The 23,630-nt window shown below is 40.8% G+C and overlaps 1 protein-coding gene across 7 annotated transcripts; it reads right to left on the bottom strand.

Annotated features, from left to right (window-relative positions):
- Positions 1-237: 237 nt before the first annotated feature.
- On the bottom strand, positions 238-23,516 carry LOC113570594 (histone-lysine N-methyltransferase ASH1L-like). Of its 7 annotated transcripts, none has more exons than XM_026999082.2 (16): positions 23,345-23,516; positions 20,013-20,729; positions 15,255-18,900; positions 11,606-12,338; positions 11,326-11,420; positions 10,916-10,989; positions 10,782-10,824; positions 10,432-10,498; positions 9,919-10,009; positions 9,757-9,809; positions 9,148-9,323; positions 8,232-8,348; positions 8,075-8,129; positions 7,176-7,290; positions 6,613-6,886; positions 238-973 (listed from the first exon to the last, which is right to left on the bottom strand). In XM_026999082.2, the coding sequence occupies exons 2-15, from the start codon at positions 20,544-20,546 to the stop codon at positions 6,779-6,781; spliced, it is 5,907 nt and encodes a 1,968-aa protein (XP_026854883.2). In that variant the 5' UTR covers positions 20,547-20,729; positions 23,345-23,516; the 3' UTR covers positions 238-973; positions 6,613-6,778. The 7 variants fall into 7 exon arrangements, with proteins under 7 accessions (XP_026854883.2, XP_026854882.2, XP_026854881.2 ...); XM_026999081.2 differs by having other exon boundaries at positions 238-968; positions 8,232-8,344; positions 9,138-9,323; XM_026999080.2 differs by having other exon boundaries at positions 8,232-8,344; positions 9,138-9,323.
- Positions 23,517-23,630: the final 114 nt, after the last annotated feature.

Consider the following 23,630-nt stretch of genomic DNA (forward strand, 5'->3'; position numbering starts at 1 on the left):
TGCCAAGATTACCCAGATGGCCATCGGATAATTGCTTTAGTTCCACCAATTTATTTTCACACAGCTGTTCTTCTTGCTACGGTAGACTGAGGTCTTCTCTGAGCAAGTCCTCTTCTTTCTTCTATTTGGTACTCAAGAAGTGTTTCACAATCCCATGATCAGACTCACTGTGTACTGCATCAGTGTGAAAAAGCCTGTGGTGGGACCTACCAGTGACTGAGCATAATCAGTCAAAAAGACACTGAAGAGAGAAATTTATTGAGACCTAACTGAAAACACTAAATAAAATCCAGTCTCAGTGGCTACTATAAGTTGAACCAGCCAAAAGCATAACTTGTCTTTGAGAATTAAAAACCATTCTCCATTTTCTTCTAAACATTATCTCTTAATATATTGTAATTAGCATCTCTAACAAGTCAGACCTACTTAGGTAAATGTCAAACGTTCCCCTCTGAGAAAGAGGGTGTGTTTGAAGAGGGGAAATGTCGATAGAGATAAAAAAGCAGGATGTTGGCAAAGAAAATGGTATCTTATTGCTTTTAAATACTAGGCACATCTCACATTAATTACATCATTGGTACTATGTGCAGGCATTGGACAAGGCAAATTATGTACTGTATACGATACAATCATGAAGGAAACCTATGAAATAATACATTTCACTAAATACACATGTAAAATATATTTAGTGTATCCCTTGGCTAAAGTTTGACTCACTAAACAGCTTTTTTCCAATTCCAACAATTTCATGCATTCCATGCTTTTTTTAGTTACACCAACTAAAGATACAAAAGAACAGTTGAAAAAACATGGGAGTAAATGAAATGAAATGTCTGTTTCTTTTTTGACTAACAGTTCCTTTCTCCTCTGTATGATATCCACTCTTCCCAAAGTAGTATGGATGGGTGGGCTTTCAAACTGTAGGTTTATCTCTTCTTTCCACAGCTAGCATCCCATCCAGCAGGGCTCTGTCCTTAAAAGAAAAGAATGCAATCCATTTAATGCAGATACAGCATCCTCTCAAATACTAGTACAGTACTTAAGGACTAGTTTATTTAAGCACACATACTGCAAATTGATGGCAAAAAGTTAAAGAACTTGCTGGCACATGAAGAAATCTTTGAGTAAAAGTACCACTTTTCCTACATTCTGCCATGTGCCGGTACAGGAAAAGACCAAGCAGAAGCTTGCTAAACACAAAGAAACATCTCCAAAATTGTCCAATATGTAAAAGATATGCTTTTCTCTTCTAAGGATCTTGAAGTGCAGATATTTGGAAATTATTTTGCAGCACCTGGCCAATAATGGTTTGAAATGAAACCCAAATAAAGCACAGATAGCTTAAGTGGAAATGACATATGTGAGATGTCGTCTTATAGAAGTGTGACTCAGAACAAACCTATCACAGGCCATAGCAGAATGTAGCAGAATGTTGCACACACATCCCTAATTATTCACAGATTATACAACCCATTATGGATCGTTTGAAAGGGGCAGGTGGATCACATTTGATCACAAGGATAGGACATCTGGCTCTGAGAATGCCTTAAATCACAATATATGAATATATGTACCTTAAATCACAATATATGTACATGAAAATGACACAGCAACCTAGATCCACACAACCATTTGTACAGCTGCAAATAGATTTCATTAGTCCAGTACCAAACCGTAGGGGGAAGAAAAATGCACTAGTCATTATAGAAAACTTCACAAAGTGGGTGGAAATGTTCCCAACTGCCCATGACACAGCAGCCAGTGTGGGTAAAGTGTTACTGAGATAAAAGTTGGGCTCTATCGTTTGCCATTGCCAGTAATCAGGGCACCCATTTTGCAGGAAAAGACTTGAAAATGGTGTGACAAGCTCAAGGAATTAAACAGAAGATTCACTGTTCATTTCACCCACAGAGCTCAGGCTTAGCTGAGCAAACAAATCAGAGCCCCAAAAACATGCTAACAAAACTTTGGTATAGACAATTTTCTACCAGTGTTAATAAGCACACAACAGCACTGAATCCTGCACATCTGCCATCTCTCCATAACAGCATGTCCAACCAATCCAGAACTACTCCCTTCCTTTGAATAAACAGGTTGTCCCAACAGGACACTGGGGAACATGTTCCTGGTGGGGGAAGAACTACATCTTATGGATGGTCAGGTGCTTAAATATTGTAAGCTTCTGTTTCAGGGTGTCTCACAGGACCCCAGGTTGGAGCCAAATCCAGAACTTGACATACAGGAGAGCTGTGAATTGGAACCTAGAGATGAGGTCCTGGTGAAGTCTTTCTAGAAGAAGATGATTTTTCCTAGCTGGACTGGCCCACACTACTCCTCACTACTCCATCTAATAGGAATTCCAGCCTCATTTCATCTGACACGAATGAAGAAATGTCAGAGTGAGGCTCAGCATGAAGCACAATAATCCTCACCCACTCTTCAGACTCATAGGCCGTCTGCTTCTTTGTGTGTGTCTGGAAATGGCATAAACCCAAGACATGTCTAAAACCAATAATTAAGGATGCAATGTCACTGATGTCGGGAAGGAAAAACCATGACAAGTTCACAGACCATCCATGCTGCAGTGTCATCATTTATAATAATGGATCTGGAATCCTAGTGTGAAAGGATCCAGGATTACACTGGAATTAAGCAATCATTTATCATGAAATATTTCTTGATAACTAGGAAATACTGCAGTGGGATATAAGAGTTATGACTGCCCCAGTGTGGATATACTCTTGAAGTGTACAATGAAGCTCTGTGGAAAGACTGTGACTACTTGTGCTCCTGCAAATTCTCATGAGTGCCATAACATGTACACAGGTTCTAAATATGGACTGGCTTCAGAAGGAGAGCCCTTGCAATGATTAATGAGGGCATTTGTACAACATTCACAATTAGTTGTAAGAGTTGACCAGAATAGGTGCCCAGAGAAAACTAATTAGGCTCATGGTACAAAGGTAGTTACAAGTATTCATGAGAAAGTGTAGAGATGTGGTATCTGACATTGCGGCTTGGGTAGGTGCTACCTGGCCCACAGCAAATGCCTTTAGCTATAAATTATAATAAGCATGACTTGACAGAATATTTATCATCATTGGGTACCATAGCAGCAGCAAAGGGAGGGCTACTGACTAACCAAGCTACTTGCCATCTGACATCTGCAACACATGCTTCAGGGGAAGTAAAAACCTTTATGCTCCGTTAGTTGATGGAAATGTACAAATATACCACCTAAGTCCAGGTCATAAAAACATGTTGCAGGGCTAGTGTGGAATCATGCAGCTGCTTTAATTGGAGACTTACTGTGCTCGCAGGTCCATTTTGATATTATCCAGGACATTAAATGTATCATTACTAATGGCACTAAGCACACTGCTTTTTCCAAGGGTCAACACCTCCAGTTGGGACAGTCCCTGTTACATGCATCAAAACCAAATTAAATGTTTTCCAGAATGAATGGAAGTATAGCAGTCTACTAGGTGTGGTTATGGTATCTTCCGTCCTATGGCAAATCTTCTCTAACCCCTAACACTTTTAGCATTCATTTTAGCACACATTAATTTTCACTAGAGCAACAACCAGTTAAAACATACTTCCAAATGATCATGAGATATATAGTACTGGTCACATACCAAACAACTTCTGGATGCATTGTATACAATATTAGCTAAGATTTAAACCATCACACTGTAGTTTTAACTGTGAGTGAATACACTGGACTGTTAGATTCTGTGTTTTTCCCTGTTCAGTTCACACTGTCTTCACCATTGTAATTCCTTAATTTGGCAAGAGGGGACACTACCTTGTTTCTGATGAAATAGCATTAATTGTCTAGACCACTGGGGGCTCCATTTTTCACCTTATCATAACACCTCCACTTAAGACTGTATAAAGAGTCAGATGAACCTACAGAACTTTAGAGAGTGATACAGTATTTCCTTATATGCTCCTGCTGTTCTCGCCATTGTTAAATTGTATCTGCAAATAAACTATTTATCTCAATGAATCTACATTTTGCTGGGGTTTACTGTGAAGTTCCCAAATGTCAAGGTCAAGTTTATTTATATAGCGCTATTTACAACAGAAGTTGTCACAAAGCAGCTTGACAAATGTATGAGTCCATATCCCTACTGAGCAAGCCACGGGTGACGAAGGCATGGATAAACTCAGAGATTGGTAAGAAACCTTGGAAGGACCAAGACTCAAGCGGGAATCCCTCCTCCATTGCGGAGCTTCAGTTAGTCCAGTGGGTCCGGGGTGGGTGGGCTGTTTCTGAGATAGCGGCACGGGCGTGTCATCTGGCGGCGAGGGCGTGCTGGCTGGCAGCAAAGTCAAAGTGATCAATGCAACGGGAATCTGTTATCTAACGGCTGACAAGCCATCTAGGTGGAAAAATGGCTATCGGCCAACACCCTGAGTCCGAGACCCAAGCATGATCACTGCCTTTAGCTCTAGTCACAAAAGTCTAGAGGCATACACGGAACTAGCCACTATTAGGAGCAGGAGACCCATTGTTCCATGGCCATCCATCAACTGCCAAAAAACCTCAACAAATTCTACTGTAGATTTGAATAGCCTAGCATTGAATGTCTATGAATAAGGAGATACGACATTCTAAATATCAACAAATGAAAGCTAAATAGACTATTTGGGAGACTAGGAGAAAAATAAAACAGCTGGTGCTAGTCACTCCTGTGTCCTTGAAACACTGCACAAATTAATAACCATCACAAATGCAGTCCCTGTCTGTTTAAACAGTGTTCAAAACAATCACGGACCTTGAACAGAACCCCTGCAGTTTCTCTACAGCTCCAGCAGGTCTACAGGCTGTGGCCTGCACTGCATTCTACAACATTAGGAAGAGATGGCCTCCTGTGTCAGGATCCTTCTTGTTGACTTCAGCTCTAAATTTAACCCAGTAATCCCATAGCTCCCATAAACCAAGCCGTTCCAGCTGTCTGTGCCTGACTCCATCTGTCAGTGCATCGCTGGCTTCCTGACAGACAGGTCCCACTGTGTGAGGCTGGGAAAGTGTATCTAACACTCTCTGCCCTTCAACACTGTAGCTCCACAGGATTGCGTTCTCCCTCTCTACACTAAATGACTGTGCTTTTAGGACCTCCCTGCATAGATCTCAATCCTCCTACTGAATGACTCTGAATGTAGACAGGGAGAAGACCGGCTTGTGTCCTGTCCTAGTGTCAGCAGTCTCAAGCTAAATGTTGCAGAAGCTCTGGAAAAGATTGAGGACTTCAGGAGAATGCAACACTTCTGCTTCCTGCTATCAATGACTCATCTGTCACCACAGGAAAATCTTTCAAATGCTGTTAAAATTGGAACGATAATTTCCTGGCATCTCAAAGGCAACAGCAACGCCAGCTTCATCATAAAGAAGGTTCAGCAGACAATATACTTCCTTTGGCAGCTTGGGAGAGTTTAAGCTACCCCAGCCATTAACAGCACAGCTCAACCCAGCCATTGTTAAAGTTGTCCTTACATCATCCCTAAAGAGATTAAAATTTCAGTGCATGATAAGATTAATTGGCAATGAAATGATCTTTGGCCGTGCCTGCCCTGAAGGACTTTTATCACACAGTATTCCAAAAGAAGAGTCCTCAAGATCATTACATATGCTTTGCATTGTGAACACTGCATTCACAGTATTTTTCTTTAAGGATGACAAACCAAACTATCTAGACAAGATCCAGAAACCTTTCTCAACACATGACAACTGACAGTAAAAAGTCTTTAAACAACAGGCTGGCTTGTGTAGTGTATTGAGTTGGATGCCAGTGTCTTGAATCTACTTATTTTATAAATCTGCATTTCAATTGTTAATACAGCTGCCTGTGTTTATGTATATAATGTTGTCTGTTCTTATTTTTCTATATTATAATAAACTGTTATGTCTTTTAACTAGGTGTTTTATCAGCAAGTGTCTAGTTATGGTACATTTATGTTACCTGGCTAATAAAACTAAATCTGTTTTAGTTTTATAGTCTTTTTCAAAGTTGAGGTCACATTACGAAATCAATAAACAAGAAACAATTGACTCAGAAATAGCTGAATGGGACAAAATATGAAACAGGTCAATGACAAGGCAGAAGAAAAGGACACAGAAAGTGTAAGCATAAGGAGCCAGAAACCTTATAGTTTGGAAAGACAAGAAACATCAGTGTAAGCATTAGTCACAAAAGCTTGGAACAGCACCAAGTGAAGAGACTGGCGAAGGTCCTTTTGGTGCACGTATATAACATTTTGAATACACTGAAAGTGAATGTGGATTATACTGTGCCGATGCTTCCTGGTGACATGACAGTAGCCAAGGTGGGAACTAGCTAACTAAAGCTTGAGCTGATTTTTATGTGTCATTACTTCTGATTGCAGGGCCATATCTAGCAGGGTCTATTAAGAGAATCAAAAGTTAAAAACAATTCATGTATTGCCAAGACTGAGAACAGTTAGAGAGGTACTAACCTGAACTTCATCAATATCAACACTCAGATCACTGTGGGTTCTCCATGTTCCTATTAAGTGTTGTACTGTAAAGTATAGGTTTGGGTAGATATCTGTGTGTGTGTGGGGGGGGGGGGTTGTGAGTCTCACCTGTGCAATGCCTATGTAAGCACACCACACAACAGGTCTTTGGTGTCGGAGGGCATTGTCTGCCTCTTCTTCAAGGCCCATCATGCCTGTGGGACTGTTACCATGGTGCTTACCCCACCCACAACGTGCCCTGGGAGGCGGATGTGTGGGTGTGGCTTTGTTTCCTTTACAGGAAGCTGGTGGTGTGGGCTGAGGCTTCCCGGTGAGCTTTGCAGTATGCAGCCCTCAGCTGACTCACATCATGGCCAACTGAGGACTTGGAGCCATAGTACTTCTGATACGAAACACAATAATTAGCACACAAGACACAATAATCAGCACACATTAGCACATTTAAATGTTTTGTAAAGTTAACCAGCCACAAAATGCAGGGTTTGGGCTATTGTGGTGGTCCTCGTGAGGGCTAAGGGTACTCTACCGATGGCTTTTATACATTTTTTACTGCTAGGGCCATGGAAGGCAGCCCTAAATGATTCATTGTTTTGCACTTAAAGTAGACCCTATGGTAGAATGTTTCTGTGTGGACTGCGAAGGCAAAAGAGAAGTTGGTGGGAGTCACTGACCTCTGCGCAGTGGAACACTCTGAGCATGTCTTTGTGGAAAGCCTCCAGGTTCTTATAGTGTCCTGAAATGAGCTGTGTCTGCACTGTACTGAGGTCCAGCAGAGCAGAGTCAGACCTGGAGTCAAAATACAGCACAGACACACCAACATACACACAGAAGCACACGCGCAGCAAGCAAACACAAAAAAAAAAAATCTCAGAAAAATATTTCTAAAGGCTTCGTTCACATTACAGTTCTGACATGACTCAAAATCTTTGGCCTTACTGTGATACAAATCAAATTTTTTGAGGGTTAGGGTTAGTTTTGGAAATCAGATTTCAGTCATTTTTGTATGTGGTCCTAGATCAGATTCAAATCTGATTTGTGGCCAAGCGACTTAAATGAGAACTGGCAGATCGAAATTCATGTGGCTTCTTGCTTATACGCATGCACTCAGCGCTGATGTCGTCAGAACAACTGTGGAGGAGAACATCAGCAGTGAAAACAGCTAAAGTAAGTTAGTAGTCAGTTTTTTCCCCTTCTCAGCCTGATTATGCACAGCCGCTCTTCCAGAGGAAACTTAGATGCATACATGAGCTATCAGCATGTCCTCTTTCCCCCTTGAATACCTCACTAATGCTAATATGACTTTTTAATGTATCAGTATGCGCATGTGTGCCATTTCAGAGCACAGATGTATTCACGTTATAGATATGGATCACTTGCAATTATGAATATAAACCATCTTGACAGCCAAATGTGATCTGGGCAAAAAAAACTGGAACTGAACAACGTGGCTTGTAATGTGAACACAGGCTAAATGTATTTGTGTTGCGAAATTATATGTTAACGGATCTTAACACCGCCATCTAGTGGCCGGTAGACAGTGTTTTGTTACCAGATTCTTTGGTAAACTAACCTCTTTCTGGAACAAAGATTTAGCAGAGGAGCTGTAAGGGTTTGTCCAGATGATCCTGCAAAAATACACAGAGAAAACGAGGAAAAGGGAAAACTGGAAATTTGTTACTGATTTTTAACCTATGCCCTGATATTTTGTTTGAAGTCAGTGAACATACCCTTGCAGGTGGCAATGCTATCCCAGATCTTCTTGAGTATGTGTGTGAGACTTTTGCTTTGGGATCTCATGGGTTCCTCTTCTTCAGGGTATGACCTCTGCTCAATCAAGCACCTGTCTGCGACATGCAGAACACACACATTCTTCACTCTGTGTGTTTGTGTGTGTGTGTGTGTGTGTGTGTGTGTGTTTCTGTTTAATAATGTAAATTAAAAAGAACTGAGACAGATGCTTGTGGTACTTTGAACAACACAAAACAAGAAGAGAAGCTATATGAGTTTTCTTGCCCATCTGGCTACTGCTGAGAGGAGTTTGTTCAGAGACCCTGTTCAGACATGACCTAAAGAAGCCAGCGGAGAGATGAAAGACACGAGAAGAGTGGGAGCAGAGGAGGACACAGTAGAGAGGGAGAAACTGGAGGACAAAGCAGGTACACCAGATACCACGTCCTCTGTATTATGCACTAGAGACTATAGAGATTTAATTGTAAAACTATGTTGAAATGATCATCAAAACAAATGAGGATTATTACTTAATCGCACTAAGTATGTTTTAGATTTTTACATATATGGGTTATTATTTATGAATCCTAATATATATTATTAAGTAAGTAATGTAAATTATTCAGTTCCTATGTAGAAACTAATTTGAAATGTTTGTAGATACAAGAGTGAAGCAACTAAGTTGTAACTATCAAAGCATAAATGTCATCTTTTATTTTAAAGTAGTACCCCTGTATATTGTTTTACTTTAAAGTAAAACAAAACCATAATCCTAAAATGCAAAATGGAGCAAGAAGACATGTGAAACTTACTGGTAACAATTGTACTGAAATGCTTTGCAATAATATCAATATAAGCAGTAATAATATACATGTGTGCACACAAATATATCCTCAGCTACACACACTCCTAGACCTGACTTGATGGTTGGGTCTTCATCGACGAGTCCATCCTCACTGTGGCTGCTTCCTTCATCATCCCCCTTCTCTCTCTCTCGTTCCCCGACTCCCTCTCTCAGAAGAAGTGCTCGTCTCAACCTCATCTTCTCATAATTTCGCACCAGGAAGATGCCACGTTTCATCACGAAAGTCCTACAGTGGATTACAGAGGTAATATGCAGAGAGACAGAGAGAGTGAGAGAGAGAGAAGGCGAATGTAAGAGGAAAGGAAGAAGACAGTGAGAGTGATTCCAAAAGAACCAGACAGAAGGAAAAATGAAGGAATCTGTCATGCTAATGAAAGATAACACTAGCGTTTTGACTCTGTACATATCTAATGTCTGGAAAGTGGCTTCCCAGACTGTGGAATATTGCACTGGATGCATATGGCTGTCCGGTTTCTTTGACACAGGCAGACATTCTGACAAATCACATGTACAACTTCATCTCATTTTGAGACCATTGCCTCACAAAAACAATAAAAAAACCCCACTTTGTGCTTTATTGTGTATATGATCATACTAATGCAACACTTCCTTCTCGATGACAATATATCTCAATCTGGATAAACATATTGTTCCGGTACCTTTCCTCACTAGATAAGGGCGAGGGGAAGATCTCATTGTCACAGCTTCCCTCCTGTGAATGGAGAAAAAGAAAACCTTCAGACTGACTAATGCTGCCATGAAGCGCACAGTCACTTACACGTACGCCGCCAGACAGCATGGATGATGGAATATTTTCTTACCTGCTGTTTGGGGAGTTGAGGGCCCTTCTCCTCCTCATTACACAGCAGCAACCCACTGTCCGCGCCATCGTTCCAGGGAGGTTTAGAGAGCCTATGGATCATGTTTGGTTTGGTTCATGAGTGGTAAAAGCAAACCATGGATGGAGCAGTAAATCCATAACCCCAGTCACCATAATGAGATGAAATGAGAGAGATTTATATCAGCAGTGTCCTGCGTGGGCATACGAGAGTCCGTTCCTTAGTGGGAATGTATTACAGGACCTGTTCCAATCCAAAGGAAAACAAGACCCTGCTCACTTCCTCATCTCCCTTCAACTTAACAACTACCTCATACAGGAATAAAAAAATCCTTGTTTTTATTGCAAGAGCACTTTTTTTACTCTATTTTTTCACTCAAGATCCTAAGAACCTGTGGACAACCAGGACTTACAGCTCGAAGGCCAATAACTGAATGTTCAAACCAGACTTATGAGTCTATGTAAACAATTTGTGAAAATGGAATCATACCCATACCTGATGTGGGAAGCGTCTTCATCGTAGTATCGAGCCGCGCTGCTTTTAAGGGGTTTGCAGGAACTGTCTGCAGTCAGAGACAGAGCCATTACGTCCCTCTAAAAATACACTGAACACCCTTCTGAGAGGGCAAGAAAAATACATCACTAGCAAAGAAACTGCATCACCTTTCAAACCATATCCAGAGAACCACCATCTTTACACCCAGTATTATTTTAGAACTTTCACACTCTCACATGGTCTGTCTATCTCACATAAACACACACACACACCAACCCCCAACACACATATACATACACAGACAGACACCCACACCCACACACAATACATACACATTCACAGACACTTACCAGATGTTGTTGCCTGTGGTAGGGTGTCAGGTTTTTCAAATAGCTATAAAGAGAAAGAAATACCAGAATCAGGAAAGCTGTAGAGTCAAGTGTCCATCTTTTTTCACACTTTGCATTCCAAAAATGACAAGCACCTTATTATGTGCACAGAGCCAGTGGATGTCATAGGGTAACTGAAAGTCAATCCGTTTCAACCGCAGGTACTTTCCTGTCACAAACACAGAGACACATGCACACACTTACATACACACAGAAGTGAGGCCTAGGATTATGGTTGCAGAACTATGACTGAGACAAACAAACTCATCAAAAAAGGTAGAGTTTCAGATAGTGTTAGTTCATAATTGGCCTCCATTTTCATTTTCTACAAGACCCTCAATTCATGTATTAACCTAATACAATATTGCTATATGTGAGCATAAAATGTTCATAAGATGCACATAATGATGAGTAAGAGCTGATTGTTTTTCTAGGTTGTGATTTGTGTTACTTTGCAATCTAGCATGATCCAGCATGGTCATATTATACACTCAGACAAACTCACCCACGTGTAGCGGTGCAGGAAGGAGGCTGTACTCATGCTCTGCAGGATTGTATTCCAGACAGTCCATGCTTGGCTCTTGAGGCAGCTGAGGAATGCTGTAACGCACACACACACACACACACACACACACACACACGCACGTACGCACGCACGCACACACAAGCACAAGCACAAAAAATGATTTTTCTATAAATCATGTTACAGGTAGATGACAACACACCATAAACTCTTTCTCTAAATCTTTATATGTTTATATAAAGTGTAACGCTAGTGAACTTACTCTTCTGTTTTATAAACATCTGAATAAAGCCCTGCCCATAAATACTTCTTATTGGGTGGTGAATTTGAGCTCTTCTCTGGCTGGAACTCTTCATCTGCCTCCATGGATGTTGGTAGGCCAGGCAACGGACCAGTGGATGCTGAGAGTGTGTGGAAGGCTGGAGAGGTCTCAGTCCTATCCTTCCCCTCTTTCAGTTCCAGGTCTCCATCTCTCTCTCTTTCAGTGTTTCTTCTCTGTCTTTCTCTTTTCTGCTCTTCATGAATCACGGCCTCTATCACTTCTACCACTGTGTCACCTTGTCTTTTATCTCTGCCTCCTTCTCCTGCTCTCTCTATCTCTTCAGTCGGCCACCGGGTTAGTCGGGGCGAGGGAGGTGAACATGGAGGAGACAGGGGAGGAGGGTTCTTCTTCGGCCGACCTGGTCCCCTCCTCTTTACCTGCCTGACAGCTGTGACTTCCAGCGCATGAGGGTTCTTATGACTGGGTGACTTGAAATGCCTCTGTGGCTTATCACCTACAGATGCAGCGTTTCTGGACTCCTTAAAACAAGGGTGGGCACGATCATGCATTAAACGAGGGGAGCTTTGGCCAAAATGGTCATCCTCATCCTGGAGGAGAGGTCTCCTGCTGGATTTATGTCCCTTTGTTTCCCTCTTCTCCTGTTCTCTGGAAGAGGGAGAATCGCCGTGCTGGTGCTTCCCAAGGAAGTGCAGGCTACCAGCTTGGGCAGAGTCTGTGAAAGTTGCAGAAAGAAGCTTCAGTTATATGTATTACTTCAAAAAGGAAATTACTTTACTCCCTTCCAGATGAAGGAATTCATTCAAAACAACAGCAGGAATTTTCAAACAACATCCTTCTTCTTAACCCAGGAAAAATGTTAATACAGGAAATCTAACAGTACAGTAATGGCTTGAATTAAAATGAATTAGAGCCAGCATTTATGCCCTTCAAATGGAAAAAATATATACACTGCACAGACTAATCAGTAATCTGTAACAGAATCCACTTTAAAGTCACTCAAATATAATATGCTAAAAGCCATACCATCAACATGGCCATGGATTTGCTGCTAACATACCTGCTAGGAGTTATCACAAATGCCCTTCCTCTCCTCTACCACTGCTACTACGTAGACACAACCATAAATCAATTTCACAAAGCTGCACTGAAGTGCATTCCACAGCCAGCTCTGGATCCCCAGAACAGGGATATTGTGAAATCCAGGCGGTACGTGTGCTCAGGAACAGCCCTTCTGGAATGATCAAACACCTCCTTTTTACAGCACAGAACATCATACACCAGGGACTAGAGTGGGGTGTATAAATAACATTCTGTTTAAAAGCGTTCTGAGAAAGAAAGAAAGAAAGAAAGAAAGAAAGAAAGAAAGAAAGAAAGAACTAAAGAAATAAAGAAAAAGAGAAATGCTAAAATTCTGCGGCGTGAGCTAGAGCAAAGATGACACTGGTGTTGTAACATAGATAGCAGATTTATTGCTTTGTATGATGCACGAAGAGCTATTTTTAGCCTGAATGGAAGCCAGACAAGATCCCTTTAAAACTACATAAGCCAAATCAACATGAAAGTGTGAATACAAGTCCACAGGTTAGGTGTTATTGCAAAATGGTATTTTCAGATGTAACAAAAGAGCAAATCTGGGGGACGAGGTAAAGCAAGGGAAAGGGATAAGATACAGAGAAAGCAGAACGACTACAGATGTCAGGGAGCTTTACAGGACATATGATCCTAGTTAGAAGATGAACTCTTGCCAAATATACTCCTTGGCACTCACAAAAACAACATTCCCTCTTCTTTCACTCTGACAATCATTTGTAAAATTTCACCCTCCCTCCCCTCAACCACATTTCCCTACCACTGTTGACTGCATTAACTTTTCCTATTATACCTTTCCAACTCAAATAGACTGGTGTATGTTGGCCAGAGACAGACAAGAGGCCTATGACAGGGCTTTACATGGAAATTCTCTGGCAGACAGATAACAGAATAAGCACATAATTCATAATAATAAAAAATATAGCATGACTCCCAGTGATTCAGAGGAAATCGTCTACTGTTAATGAAGGTAAGACCCAAAGCTAGTGCATGAATACTAAAATGGAGGGTGTGTGTGTGTGTGTGTGTGTGTGTGTGTGTATGTGTGCGTGCGCATGCGCAAATAGACTTGGCAGCAAACAAAAACCAAGCCTATTCCTGTTTAATAAAATGTATTGTGAGTAACTGAAATGTAACTCGATGCTCTTGTTTTCAGCAGTTGATCAGAATAGTTTTCTTTTCTGTCTTAAAAAAATGGTCCACCTCAAATACCATAATCCACAGGAAATATAATAACCAGCTCCATAGTAAGACGTGGACAACTTCTGAAAGAGCAACTTAGTCATATCTTTAACCATGTTTCAACATTTTGCCTTCTTTATACTTACGTATAAAAAATGTACATTTTTCATTTTAATTTTGTTGCACATGAAGACACTGAAAACACAAACAAATGCTTTAGTCACCTTTATCATTGGGAAACCTTTAAAAAGGAAAACATGTGTAAATTACTGTAAGCCTGGTCTATCAACAAAATAACCCATTAAGGCCAGGCTGTAGAGAATTCACCACTACCACATTTTCATTCTTACTACATATGCCTAAACCTGTGTTTCTACACACACACTCACTCACTCTCTCTCTCACAAACACACATGCACACACAGACACACACACTGGATAACAGGGACAGTACACCACCCAACGTCACATGCTAACTCTGCCTCTGCTGAGAGATGTTCCTCACATGCTGAGGTTTGTTTCTTACCATATGTTTACCTGAACAGTGAGGAGTGCTTCCACTACTTACAATGTCTAAAAGGGAGTTTTGTAGATTATGCCTCTCACTAATGATCAAATTGGAGGTGGACACAAACTAGGAATCTTATAGTATCTGCAAGTGCACCCAGAATTCCAGCACATTTCCTTGTTAAGTTAGATTAGAAAAGGATTTGCAAACATGTTAAACAGCAACTACAAGTCCAATAAAGCGCAAAAGGACTGAATATTGTAGCCAACAGTGTTGCATAAGCTTATCAACAATAACATCAGTGCCAGAATGCCACATAACAGAGTGAATGTATGACAGCTCAAATATAAACAAAAGTAATGCTTCCACCTCTAAAAGGACCTCAAGTGCCACAGAGATTCTGAGTAAGTAATTACAAGGAAAGCCAAAAGCAGTCGGTTCTCTGATTTCTTATGTAACCAGTTAAACAGTGAGTGCTGAATGAGGGGAAAGTGCTCCCAAACATAACATAAATTACCCTGATTTAACTGCACAAGTACTGTAATCATCTGCACATGTATTTAGATTGTTTCTAAAATGTTCCTCCACAAGGTTTTGAGAAATCAATGAGAAATCAAAGAACTATAATAGTTATTCAATCTTTGAAATAATATTGTCTAAAATCTATACAAAAGATTTGGAATTTAAACTTAAAGACCATGAAGAGTCATCAGAAAAAAATGTGCAATGATATTTTTTTTACTATAAATGTGTATAAAAACACAAAACATAATCTAATATGACTTTAATTCATAAACGTGATTTATAATGGTAATATATTTATTTGTTGTAAACAATAAATTACCTTACCTTCTGCTCTTTTGTCTGCTAAAGAGGAGAACTCCTGCATCCCATCTTGCTGCATTAAGAGGTCTGAAATACCAGTCACTCCAACATCCTTCCTGATTCTTCTTTGACTCTGAGTATTACTGAATAGTTTAGGCTGTCTTAAGAAAGAGTGAGCTGTTCTGCTTGGATGCTTAGGTGATGTCAAGTCCCCATCACACTCTGACCCTTCCAGAATATCATCACAGTCCTTTGACAGAATATCATCATGGCCCTTTGATTCTTGGTTTAGACTTCTGTCGTCAAGGTTTGGTTCAAGACCCCTTGTCTGAGGCCATGGTGGTTGATGCTCTGACCATCTTATTTCCCCCACTTGCCTCTGGTTTGATGGATTTATACGTGTAAGAGGAAACATTCTGTCTTTATTTTGTATTTTGGAGAATATTGAAGAAGAAGGTGATGAGGAAGGGGCATTAGAAGAACAGTCCCCTGGATTCTCATTGTCTTTTGTATGCTTATTTTGCCAAAATAGCCACTCAATACTATGCTTTCTTTCTCTCATCCTAGCATGTTCATCTCTTCCTCCTCTGTCCTTCTCACGCTGCTTTTCCGTTTGCCACCTTTGCTTAGTAAAGCAATCGCAAGAGAGGTGAGGGGCAATCCTGGGATATGTCCCTGGTGCCTTTCCTCCCCAAAGTATAGGGTCTTGCCTTAGGTACTTGGTTCTCTTCTTGTGAAACTTAGAAGGGCTTATAATGGGATTTTTAGAGTAGTGATGCAGATATGATGGTGCAAAAGGTGATGGATATAATGGTGTAGTGGATGGGTATCCTCGATAGAGTCCAAAACCAAGTGAGGTGGTCGTGAACGGAACTTTGTAGGATGGGTGGAAAAGTCCACCACCTGGGAGTGGATACCCAAGTTTGTGCATCACAGGGAAATGTGTAATAATTTGTTCACTTGGCTCAGAGGAGCAACCATGTTTTCTTCTTGAATTTGCCATTCTGACATAATGAAGAGGGTCACAGGATAGGGCAGAATGCGGTGAGTAGTATCCACTGAAGTTAATTTGAAACATAGCTGGAGGATGAACCTTTTCTTGTATGCTCGGAAGATCATGAGTTTGACCTTTGCCTTTTACACTCTTTCTTCCAGCAGTGCAACCATCATCTTCAAACCTTGTTTGTGTGATGTGCTGCACAATATGAATCTCACTAAGTCGGACAACTAAGTCCTCAACCTCAGCAAGGAAGTCTGGGTCCTGTCTTTTGTCCTTGAGCTGCATAAACTTCTTCTTGCATTTATATTTATGTCTCCTAAGCTTGTCATGACCAAGACAATGGTGACTCTTTCTATGGCACTTAAACTTATGTACCTCTTGATCTGTGAATTCCAGTGATGGACTGGTAATATGTGTCCCATTAGAATCCTGTGCCAAACCAGAGTGTACGGACAAATGAGCAGAAGAGAGGTGCTGTGAAGGCAAGGAAGAAAGAGCTTTTGGTCTTCCCTTAACGGATGTATTCCTTGGAATACCAGTTAGGGTAAATACAGCGCCTGCAGTCAATGTGGAGGAAATTCCCATATCAGCTGACAACCTGCTATTCATTTCCTTTTCACCTTGGTCTAAAGTGCTTTTGTGACTAATTCCTACACCAGCGTTGCTAGTCAATGTTGATTCATAGTGAGCCTTGGACGTTTGTTGTTCACAGAGGTGTATGAAGGGTGATGGCTTTACCTTTTTGGTATTAAAATTAATTTGTGAACTTCTACCAGGGGATGAAGAAGAAGGAATATTTTTGAATATACAAGAGGAGCCAGACAAGGAACGCGTTTGGGCTTCTAATGATTGATGCATAGAAGCAGTCTTTGAGCTAAACTGAAAAGAGTCCAAGGACATTTGCTTAGGGTCTAGGAAGGAAATTTGATTGGATGCTATGGTGGAAATTCTCTGACATTTTGGTTTGCGACCTCTCCTTTTTCCCATATAAATAGTTCCTCTTTTACTGACATTAATCTGAGGACCAAGTTTACCTCCAAAAGATGTTACAAGAGAGGATAAGGAGTCTGTAGCAGGAGAAACTGTGCTGTGTACATCTACCACACTGCCTTCCTGAGGGGATTCAGCACTGTCACACTCTTTTTTCCCCAGGAGAATGTGTGTGAGAACCTGATCTCTCCTCTTCACTCTCATCTTATTGATCTTTCTGATGATTGTCTTCATTATTAGCCTATTGCTTCTGTTGCACTTTTGAGTGTCTCTTGGTTTGTCTTTAGAAGTCATTTGATGATCTCCAGCACCCGGTTTCTTAGAGATTAATGCTGGCTGAGCTCCCAGTGCTTTGTTGGAAAAACACAGCTTGGGGCGCCCTCGTTTTCTTGGCTTTTTCACATCAGGTTCTGAATCTGGCTCTTGTGGAGCTTCATTATTTGAAGGATTACCAATAGCCAGTTGAGAATAGTGGCCCTGTAAAGTTACTTCCGATTTGAGAATTTTTGGGCGACCCCTTTTCCTTGGTTGTGTCTTATTAAGAGATGAAATTTCTGTGGTTAGAATTAAGCTCTGAGATTGTTTCAGTTTGGGAGCTCGTCCAGCTGGCTTTCGTTCACAACGAGATGAGGACAGGGCATTTGAAGATTTGAAGGACGGAGTTTCATTTTTTGAACAACCCTGCAGTACTGTGGTACAAGCAACAGGATTAAAATTATTCTCACTGGTAATCTTTGTAGTCTTACTGCAGCGAAGATGTCTAGCCTTTTGTTTTTTTGAAGGGTTTTCACCTTGCTTGAATTGTGAAGGGCAGCAATCCATGACAAGGTTAACTGAAGCAGGTGCTTTTCGAGTGTTTACTGCAGAACCTTCAGAGTTGTTAGTGTCATATGAGCAATGTGCTTTACTTTCCTTTTGATATGAGCAATGCATGACTTTTTTCCCAGTCTTATTAACATGTGATCTTTCTGTACTGCCATCATTTTGCTGTTCAGTGGTGACTGCTTGGGATGAACTCATAGTAATTTCTGCTCCACTTAGATGTTTCTTTTCATGCTGTTCCTTGCTCTCTTTGCTATGCTCTGATAAGCCTGGTGCATTGGCACTGCTCTTACAGGGGGATTTGGAACTATCTACTTGCATAGACGGTAGATGGACTGGTGGGTCATTTGCACAAGGACTTGACTGTTGCATGGAAACATTCCGGTCTCCATTCTCTTCATTAGTTATTGTTCCAAAATCACTCTGGTTAGGATGTTGTAACTCTTCCATGCACACTTCACCTTCCTTTCTTTCCAAATTCACACTTAAAGATATTTCTGAATTACTTGAGACATTCTTTAGAAGACAGGACGTTTGTTTGGAGGACAATGAATTTGTATTGTATGATAGACCACATAAATTGGTTTTACTCTGATTTCCGTGACTGGAGTTTGGACAAATCAGAGCTTGCTCTTTCATGTCCTTGTTAAGAGGTTTGATGCCCTCTTGTGGACTGGAGTTCTGTTGTAATGGGGAGGAAGATGAGAGACTTGGTCTGGGGGAGTGCGTCTGCTTTATGGCAGTTATCTTCTGGGAAATGGACAGTTTGTTGGACGACTGTGGTTGAACTGCATTAGGAAATTCTTCTGTTGTTAAGTTTGACTGTAAATCTGTCCTCCTAGTTTGTTTTGGAAGAACCTGTCAGAAAAAGGATGCATGATAAAAAGTCGATTATTTTTCATAAAGTAGTCTTGTCAGTCTATTTGTGTGTCTGTCTGTCTGACTCTCTAATGTACATGTGAAGTACAAACTTACTTTCTACTTTTTCCCCAACACACACACACACACACACACACATTTCAGTGCATGGTAGAAAAAGAGGTCAAACGATGTGTGATCAAAATGAGTGAGGCAGGGAAAGGGAGGAAGAGAGCAGTAAAAGTGACAAGCTCTGAGACTGAAAATGAAGTAGAGAATCAAAGGGGACTAAAAGCAGAAGATGAACTGCTAGTTAATCTCTTAAATGTTATTTATAAAGAACCAGCTATCAGTGATGATCCAGACATACCTGTCACCTTCCACATGTTTATAGTAAAGTGTTTTAGTCACCCCAGCCAAGAAAGGCTGCCTTACATATTCCTTTCTTCTATTATGAATATTACTCACGGGATTAGTCTGTCCTCTAGCATTCAATTTTATATATTACTGATTTAAAACATAGGGTCCTGTCTTTATCAGTCAGTAGAAATGACCTACACAACCAGTGCCAGATGTCGCAAGGGCATGACAATGTATCCAAAAGGTAACTTTGATTTATATAAGCACAGACGCATTCAAGCACACTAGGCGCAAAGGGGTTGGCTGAAGGGGAATATAAATAGCATGGGGTGATTAATTAGTGTCAGCCAATCTTATAACCTTTTTTCATACCTTTTAAACAGCTGTGCTATGTACAATGGTACATCACACAAATAGTGTATTTATCAAAGAATATGTATTCATATTCTTTCATGCGGCTCTGAAAATACTTTGGACCATGAGGTTTGAGCAGTATGGGGATTAAACCTTCCTTATCTCTTAAATACATCAGGTAAAGGTAGAACTAGTCATTATTTATTGCATATAGCCCACAAATAAACAGGCTGCTGAGCTGTACCACAAACGATGTTAACACTACTACAGTTAAAAATCATACCCATCTACAGTTATACAATATGATCATTTTGAATTTCAAAATGTAAGGTGCACAGGTCATGAAATGATCAAAAAGAAGGTTCCACAATGTTCAGTGTAAACTGACTGGCACTTACCTTTTTAGCTGTCATTGTATTCATGGAGTCAAAAGCTGGACACACACATCTGGAAGGTAGAAGAGATAAGTGAGGCCCTGTTGATAGATTTGGACTTGTGATGGCTGAACTTGTTTTTGTTGCAATGGATTCTACATTGTACTTCTTGTGAACAGAATGATATAACTGATTAGAGGCCCTGGTTTTAGCATTTATACCATCCCCAACTTCAAAGAGGTCATGCCCAGTTAGAGAACCAGGCCTCTGAGAACCTCGAACTGTGGGACGGCATATGAAGTTCTCAAGTCTCTTTGGGGGTTTCTTGGTTCGTTTAGCCCCAAGGCCGATCTTGACTTTTAGGTTGCTTTCTGAGTGGTCAGCCTCATGGACCACTGAATGCTGCAGCTGCTGATCTCTGCCATCAGTTTCTTTACATGAAGCATCCAGTTCTTCTGCTTTGGTCCTTCTCATTCCTTTCTTACCCACGATCCTCTTATACTCTTCCCCTCTCTCTGGAGTTAGCGTAGGTAGGTCCTTCTTCGTTTTCTTCTCCATTTGGACTTTCGGTGCTGAGACAATAGACAGTTTAAGGCAACTTTTCTGCTGTTAAGACAGAAGTGTAACTGGTGACAGCTCCAGGTATAAAGAAGAGTGCTTGTTGAATAAATGTTCGAAGGTTAAAGTATAAACTTCTCAGCGATTCAGTTCAATTCAGTCTTCTTTCATTGATTTTCCAGCCTAGAACAGAAATGTAAGGAGGTCATGTGAAAACAGAATGAAAAACAACAATTATGATGGCTTCATTATTTTATAGACTTGTCATAAGATTTGTGGGAAGTATAATGCTACTGGCAACAGTAGTAGCCTGAAACATCACATCTCTTGAAACCAGGTCCTGCAAATCTTCCTTTGAACAAAACCCTGAAGAATTCCCATGACCGTTTTCTAGATGTCAGCCAAAACTGCTTTCTGAGCTGTCCAAAAAGCAGGTGCTTTCCCACATAGGATGAGCTCATTTCTATGAAAGATTCTGAATTATGATCTCAATGCATTACCTTGCACAGGGGACCCATAAAATCCAATAGTCAACATCTAGCCTGAAGGAAAGAACATACTAATACAACGCAGGATGTGCATTCTGAGGGTGGGTAAAGCTGTGGAGGTTGACACTATATGACTCAAAGAACTCTGAACCACAGTCACAGAAAAAAAAAAAAAACATTCCTTCTGTATCCTCACTCGTGCAGCAGTATATCATTCCGTGGTAACATTCCAGGGCTTCAGCGTTTATGGGGATCATAATCAGCAAAAATATAATGACAGGTTCTTGGTGGAAATAAAATATTACTGCATGGTTTAAATGGAACCCCAATGTAGACAATGTTCAATGATTTTTAATGGTATAACATTCATAGGACTCCATTTAGGATTTGGTGCTATAAAAAATAATCCCAAAGGAATGGTGGAAAGAAAAATGGCCTGTGGAAAACAGGGAGAGTACAGAGCACAGTGTGCCTGTGTGTGTATGTGTGTGTGTGTGTGCGTGTGCGTGTGTGCCTGTGTGTGTGTGCCTGTGTGTGTGTGTGTGCCTGTGTGTGTGTGTGTGCGCGTGCATGCCTGTGTGTGTGAGTGCGTGTGTCTGTGCGTGTGCGTGTGTGTGTGTGTGCGGGTATTCAAGAGCAAAGTGAAAAGGATATTTGAGGGTCTTTTTCCCTCAGTGGGACCTACACCTACTTTTCAAAGTTTACCACAATCATTCATTTTGCTTCTACCTCCTTCCTATTAAGTTTTTTTTTTCCACGGCCTGGCTTGGCCTTCCAAGAATTTCCTCCACCTCTTCCCTCTCTGTTTCTATTTCATCCATCTCATTAAGTTAATAGCAAAAACGCATCCCTCATTTGCAAAATGTATCCCACTGAATACTGATAGATCAGCTCCATGAAGTGAATCACTGAAAGTCGCCATCGCCCTGCTGTACCATGGGTCCACTTCTGAAATCAGCTGATCTCCTTAGCAGTAGTGATGCTGACACAAATCCTTGAGAATGGGGAAACATTAAGGCTCTGACTTTCTTTAAGTCAACTCAACTCAGCGTATCCCTCCCGTATCCCCTCCCTTCTTCTCTGCTAATCCTCTCTTCTGTTCTGTGACCTTGCATTCACGAGCATTCGCTTTGCAAATGCTACTCTTTTTCCATATCTTGTCCTCTTACCTCAACATTTTCCCTCTTAAAATCTATTTAAACAGTATTACTGATTGTTTTGTTCAGCTATGTTTTATTTGTAATTAATTAGCTCAGCTCTTTTGTTCATCGTTCTGAAGGGTACTCGCATACCCTTGCCATATCACGTGCTGCAAGTTATTATTATTTCAGTTCTTACTTCAGTAATTATCATTTTTAGTTCTCAAATAGTTTTTCAACCAACCAACATGACAACAATGCGTCTCTTTGTTAAATCAGTAATATGTCGCTCATAATCTTTCGCAATTCATCAGGCACTGTGAATCCGTCATCCATTGCAGTGGGTAAGCTGCCCTTGTTGTAAATCACAGCATAGAATACTCTGTCCTATACAGGGTCAGAAGTTCATCGGCTCGTTCTCAGTTAATCGAGTTTTCCCTGACCTACTAATGAAAAGGTACCGAGATTACCATCGACTAACAAACTTAAAACGACAAACCGACTCCCATTTCCAAACTCTTCGCTCTGACCTAGATTTAGAAGGGTGTTCCGAAAATAGTTTAAACTAGAACATAAAGACACGAGGAAGAAAGGCTACAGAAACGTCCGTGATTAATTAGTAGTCTATTATAATGGCGTTTCCGCCACATCACTACAGAAGAAAAACAGTGTACTTGTTCAAGACGCGCAGAAGAGGGAACGAGTCGATTGCCATACAGGCTACGTCTGGGGGTTAGTAGATTATACAGTTGTTATGGACAGAATTAGAAAACTGGATATGATGAGTAAAAAAATGACAGTGATAATACACTATGACAGTGTTGCCTTTAGCATTAGGTAATTACGGAGTAGAACAAAAAATATTATGCATGAGTCTTCAAACACAATCTAGACATAGATGGGACCTTTTACTCTATATTGTGCTAATCTAAAAGCTAGTGGTGTATCTTAAATCAAATAGCCTAACTAATCGCAATATTATCAGAATAAAAATATTAGTATCGTAACGATTTGCCAAGGCCTAAATATGAATGTTCAGTTTCAAATTACATCAGTTGTTACTGAGCAGGAGCTTCACTTCGAAATGTGGTCCGAAGTCGCAGAAGGCGATTTGGAAAACAGCAATAACAATTTCCATGTCCGTTAGATTACAAAACGAGGGCTGACTTACCCATGCTGCAAAGAGAAGACACCTCAAGAAGATACCACAACAAGGAGCAGCCCAGCTCATTTACAAGTGCGCGCAACGAGCTGAAACGATAAAAGGAGGGATGTTGCGTGTCCATTCCGTGGAGTGATGGACCTATGAAGATGAACATTGTGCAACAGCGTACGACACTCAAGTTCCCCCTTCTTCTCTGGGCACCCCCCCCCCCCATCGGTCTCTTGCGCAGTTGTTTTACATCTAAAGCATAGTCGTACATTGTGTACCCAGATATCCAACTACTAGCGATCGC

The sequence above is a fragment of the Electrophorus electricus genome, chromosome 10 (assembly GCF_013358815.1).
Source record: "Electrophorus electricus isolate fEleEle1 chromosome 10, fEleEle1.pri, whole genome shotgun sequence".
NCBI classification, from domain to species: Eukaryota; Metazoa; Chordata; class Actinopteri; order Gymnotiformes; family Gymnotidae; genus Electrophorus; species Electrophorus electricus.

Bases quoted from the DNA above. Each gene is read 5' to 3' on its own strand.
- LOC113570594 (XM_026999081.2), bottom strand. From the start codon at position 20,546: ATGGAGAAGAAAACGAAGAAGGACCTACCTACGCTAACTCCAGAGAGA. The intron at 10,499-10,781 runs GTAAGTGTCTGT...CTCTGACTGCAG, and splicing joins ACCACAGGCAACAACATCTG to ACAGTTCCTGCAAACCCCTT. The intron at 8,345-9,137 runs GTGTGTAGCTGA...TGTCGCAGACAG, and splicing joins ATCAAGTCAGGTCTAGGAGT to GTGCTTGATTGAGCAGAGGT.